General features: G+C 37.9%; 1 protein-coding gene across 1 annotated transcript; it reads right to left on the reverse strand.

Moving 5' to 3' along the window:
* Nucleotides 1–3,104: 3,104 nt before the first annotated feature.
* gpr35b (G-protein coupled receptor 35 b) lies at nucleotides 3,105–5,678 on the reverse strand. The gene is made up of 2 exons (XM_008433625.2): nucleotides 4,893–5,678; nucleotides 3,105–4,687 (listed from the first exon to the last, which is right to left on the reverse strand). The coding sequence occupies exon 2, from the start codon at nucleotides 4,671–4,673 to the stop codon at nucleotides 3,780–3,782; it is 894 nt and encodes a 297-aa protein (XP_008431847.1). The 5' UTR covers nucleotides 4,674–4,687; nucleotides 4,893–5,678; the 3' UTR covers nucleotides 3,105–3,779.
* Nucleotides 5,679–5,684: the final 6 nt, after the last annotated feature.

Consider the following 5,684-nt stretch of genomic DNA (forward strand, 5'->3'; position numbering starts at 1 on the left):
CAAGCAGACGGCGACAGCTGCCGCCTTTCTCCTCTTCCATGATCTGGCCTGCAGCGGGAACCTGACGGTCAGGTAGCGGTGGAGGCTGATGGCTGCCGTGGTCATGATGCTGGCGTACATGTTGATGTAGTGAATAAAAATTAGGAAAGTGCAGAGCAAAGTTTTACGCAGGCAGAAAAAGGCTTCGTAAATCCTGAAGGGAAGGAAAAGGACCAGGGTAAAGTCAGCCAGAGCCAARTTCAGCATGTAGATGTGGGTGCTGGTCCAGGAGGCCCGCTTTGCGACGAAGGCCCACAGAGCAGCGCCGTTGATGACGAGACCCAGGAGAAACACAAGACTGTAACCCAAACCCTCCAGGTAGCTGTAGGTGCAATGAGCATCGGTCTGATTGGTCTGATTGGTGACGTTTGTGCACATTCTTTACTTTATCTGTACAAATAAATAATCATAAACAAACAGTGAGCATGACATTAGTTGATCCTTGATAATATTAATAATATATTTTACGTAATCAATCCAATCTGTCTTTAWAGTCAGTTAACAAGCAAATAGCAGATATTYACACACAGTATATAAATAATACACACATAGGCATTTTTCAGACAGTCAGTCAGACTAAAAGTTTCATGTTAGTTTAGATTKCCAATATGAAATACAACAGACACTGACAGGCCTCTGCTTYTGCCTTTCTCTGAAGAACTACTGAGCGGGAGCCAGGTGAGGAAAAGCTGTTCAAGAAAAGATTTCTTACTATTCTATTTTGTTTTGCAAAATAATTTTGCAAAACAAAATTATTTGTTTTGTTAATGACATGCATTAACAATTCATTTTTGCTTTTGTTTCTTGTCTTTTTTCTGCAGTTCCACGTTAAAGTTTGATGCAGCTCTGCTTTCCWAAATGGMCCRTCTTCATCTCCACTGCAGCAAACAGGCAGCTCTTTTTTTTATAGATTACAGTACACTAAAAGGTTGCATTGTGCCCTTGTTTATAATTTTAATATTGCAATTCTGTAAAGACAAAATATGTCTGGTGGTCCAGCTTGTCAACCTAAATTGCGGGTTTGAATATTGCAATACTTTCCTATAACAAAATAGACCTGCAGAAAGAAATTACTAATAAAATATCTTACATATGCATAGTTGTATGCTCTATGTAGAGATTCTCCTTAGCTTTAATTGTATATYTCAATTTTGTTATTTATCAGTTTATTAAACTCTGAAAGCTGTGTGGCTTTGTTAATATTCTGTCCTAGAATGTGGTTAGATGTGCCCTTTTTTTTTAGCACCTGCCCCTTTAGTGGTCTCTGCACAGCCATGCAGCAAATGAAATTTCTAGAAACACAGCCCGATCACATGGATTGATATATCCACAGTGTTTACTGTGTGCTCCATTTAGCTAACTTTTCAACAACCATAACTCTATCCAAACCAAAACACAATCACTTTCATTGAAATACCTTTGTAGTTAAAATAAAGTGGTAAAAAAGGTGAACCATTTTCACCAAAAATATTAAAACTAAACACTAAAATCAACTTACCGAGCGAGCTGCACTCCCACCTAGGACTTCTTAACTGATTTTGAATGCATTGACGGTGGTATTGTCACGTACTTGACTTTGTCTGACGTGGTCTGCTTCTTTTATTTCTACTTAAATAGCTGTGGTTTTTGGTTTCCTGCATGGCTATGTGACACATTTTTGTGTGTGTTTAAAAGACACATAGAACAGTTTACTTTTTTATTTGGTTGCATAAAGATAAAGGAATTGTATTTAATAATGCTAAAAAAAAAWTTATGTCTTTAATTTTCAACATTGTTGACAATTACTTCTGACCTGAGACACATATAAGCAGATATCTGACAACCGTCAACGTAAGATATATCAATATAGTCAAAAAGTTCATTTCTTCAATTAATGTAATCCAAAATTTGAAATGCAAAATTATGTAGATTTATTACACACAGAGTGCTATATTTYAAGTCTGTTCATTTTGATCATGATGGGTTACAGCTTGTGTCTCAGACTGTGCAAGTAGGTTGACAGAAAATGTCCCTTTTGGTCTACACTGCAAAAGTAACGTCTCTAATTTACTTTAAAAACATGCAGCTGAATTTTACCATGTATAGTAAAATTCAACATTGTTGACAATTGCAATGTAGCATGTTTGGTAAAATTCTGGCATCCACAGTTGCTGTTTTTTTTTGTTGTTTTTTTACCATAAATTAGAGATGTTGTTTTTTGTTTGTTTTGTTTTGACGTTTTTTTACAGTGTAGAACTATAGTTCAATTAGCACATGTTGACAAATGTTGTCTACATAATAAGAAAACCTTTCAACGCTATAACTTTGTTAAATCATAACAAAGGTGTGTTTTGATTTAAAGATAACATATTCTTGTACAGTTTGAATTTCCCAATATCTATATAGATTWAAAAAAGTAGTTTTGTTTATGTCCCCYAGACCAAAAGGGGACACTTTTTATGAACCTACTTACACGGTCTGAGACACAGGCTGTAACCCACCATGATCAAAATGAACCGACTTGAATTATAGCACTCTGTGTGTATTAAATCTATGTAATTTTGCATTTCAGATTTTGGATTACATTAACTGAATAAATGAACTATTTGATTACATTGCATTTATTGTTAGGCTCACAAGCGGTAAAACTCAAACAGCAAAAAAAATATTATGAGGTCAGTAGGATTATGGTGGCTGGTGTACTAAACCACTATGGGTGTAAAAGGCTTTTGTGTTGTTGCTTTTATTGGTGTCATCGGTTACATTTACGTCACCAGAGAACATACAGGAAGAAACCATACAGTGGAAAATGGTGATAAATGGTTCGCCTTTACCTATGTTTTCACGGCATATTAAACCAAATGTTCTTCACAAGCACACAATGATGAAATGAACAAATAATAAAAGGTGCAGCTTGATTGAAATCAAACTCATGTAGACAGGCAGCTTTTTTAAAACAATCAATGCAAGATAAAAAATACACTTGCAAACTGAGCCGTACTCAGTTGCCAACTTGTATGGCTTTGCAAATACATGGAATTCCATTATCATTCTTTCAAAAGCAAGTCTTATCTGCATGACTTCGCTGCTTTTTACGGTTAGCTGCATGTGTGGGTTTTAAGTTTCCTGTGTGATGTTTCTGTTTCAGTTCATGAAGTTTGAAGCAAAACCCGATCTTCAATCTTAAGAATCTTAAAAATAGCACTGAACATTCAGATGAAACAAGGCAGTTTATTTATTTTGTTGCCTAAAAACAAAGGAGGCAAATGTAAAAATGGAGAAAACTTAGTTATCCTTGTAAAAAATATTTTACTTTTATTGTTGCTGACATCTGAGCTGACATACACGACTTATCAGTAAAACTGAAATATTATAACATTYATTCATTTCAGCACTTGAAATACAACACAACATACACCTTCCTATATCTGCTTATGCAGTTAGAAACTATAAAACAAGTTGAACTCAAAACAGCTGAGAAAATAATCAGAAGAGGGTCAGTGGTTATGTGGTGAAAGGCGTACCTGAAAGTGGAGCTCAAAATGATGCTCTGCTGTCTGCTAAGACTCTGCTAAGTCTTTTGATTTGATTTACCTTTGAGATCAATCAAGTATTTTGGAACTTGAATGAACATTGGGYYGGCTCTGACAGCAGGGAAAGATAAACCCTCCAATGTAACAACAGAATGGGATTCAGTCAGAACTGAACGCCTCGCCCCTTTGTCTCAGCTTTCGTAGCCTTAACCCRACAGCTCTAAGGTGTCACTGAGCGTAAAACGTCTTTAATAAAAAATAGTAGCTGATRGAATCAAAGCAGCAGTTTGTGGAGGCGATCCATTCAGACACTTGTAAAAACTTATGACTCGGTAGATAWACGTCCCTCCAGTTTTGTGGAACCTTGTAGAGCAAACTTACCACATGCGCAATGTGGATTGGTGTGTAGCAGACAAGAAACACAATCATGTTTGCTTTTATTATTCCYACGATACTTTTCCTTTCCTCTGACTTGTTTTGCTCTTTCCCCAAAATACGGATGATCCGACTGGAACAGAACACAATTATCAGCAGAGGAGCCAGGTAGCCAAGAGACAACATGATTGAGGTGATTTCTGGACTGATTGTCTGATTTTTACATCTTTCATAGCATGTCCAGAGTTTTTCAGGATGGTTATCGTTGCGAAAAACAACAACGATTAAAACCAAACCCACCCAGATGAGCAAGCAGACGGCGACAGCTGCCGCCTTTCTCCTCTTCCATGATCTGGCCTGCAGCGGGAACCTGACGGTCAGGTAGCGGTGGAGGCTGATGGCTGTCGTGGTCATGATGCTGGCGTACATGTTGACAAAGTGAATAAAAATTAGGACAGTGCAGAGCAAAGTCTTAGGCAGGCAGAAAAAGGCGTCGTAAATCCTGAAGGGAAGGAAAAGGACCAGGGTAAAGTCAGCCAGAGCCAAGTTCAGCATGTAGATGTGGGTGTCGGTCCAGGAKGCCCGCTTTGCGAYGAAGGCCCACAGAGCAGCGCYGTTGATGACGAGACCCAGGAGAAACACAAGGCCGTAACCCAAACCCTCCAGAACGCTGCTGACGCATGTATCGGTGGTGTTACTGGTTKCATTAGTGGTTATGTTGTCATTGGAGCACATTTTGAACTTCATCCGCAAGAAGCCACCTTGTATAAAATAATCAAAAAACCRTTAGCATGATCTTTGTTTGATAGATGATCGCCCAAAGAAAAATCCCTCCACAATCACACATTCAACTCACTGATACTCAAYAAAGTTTGAAGAAGATGAAGCTAAAATTAACTGGTATAAAACATGAGCATTAATCCTTTAGTCAAAGTCATACAAGGTATAAGGTAATGGAAAACTTACCACAGGTGTTGCTCTCGTGACTATCAGCATTACTGACTGTATGAAGATTGCTATGGTGGTTTCATCAGGATGTCTGACATGAGTTATCAACCCGCCTGCTTACAAACTGTTTGTGTGGTTTTTGCCTTCCTGTTTTGTTAAATATGGCGTTTAAAGCCACACATGCTCATTATTCTCAAGAACCTTTAAGCTGAGTTCTTAAATACCAGGAAAACAAGAAACTAGTTCTTGCTGAGAAAAGTTCTTCAGCATAACCAATACTAAGAACTAAATCTGACCCAAGAGGAACATGCAGACAACGATTTCAAAACCATCTTAAAAAGGAACATTTCACTTCATTAGAACAAAACTGGAAAGTTTATCTCATTTTGTCATGGTTTGGAGGCAGCACAAGGAGGGGTTTGACTAACGCAGCAATCATGCGAGAACTGCCACTGGGGCAATGTGTCCCAACTGGATTTCCTCCCATTTTTCTTCAACAATTAACAATTACAATTAAAAAAAATTGTTATTCAGATTTATTGCACAGATTGTCAAGTCTGATGTTTACAGCTTACAGCCCCATCTCATGCAGGAAGTATAAACAGGTTTTGCAAACAGGTTCAGAACTTGTTTGTGAATAGAAAGGGCCCCCTGCTGGCCTGCATACCCAAGTGAAGTTCAGACAGTGAAAGTTGAGAAATTAACCATAAGTGCCACTTTCAGACCTAATTTAGCACAGACTTCCACATGTCTGTGTCTATATTCACAAATGATAAAAAAAAGAGAGTTGGGCGAATGAGGGATTAAAAA

Source organism: Poecilia reticulata, linkage group LG17, assembly GCF_000633615.1.
Source record: "Poecilia reticulata strain Guanapo linkage group LG17, Guppy_female_1.0+MT, whole genome shotgun sequence".
Classification (NCBI taxonomy): domain Eukaryota; kingdom Metazoa; phylum Chordata; class Actinopteri; order Cyprinodontiformes; family Poeciliidae; genus Poecilia; species Poecilia reticulata.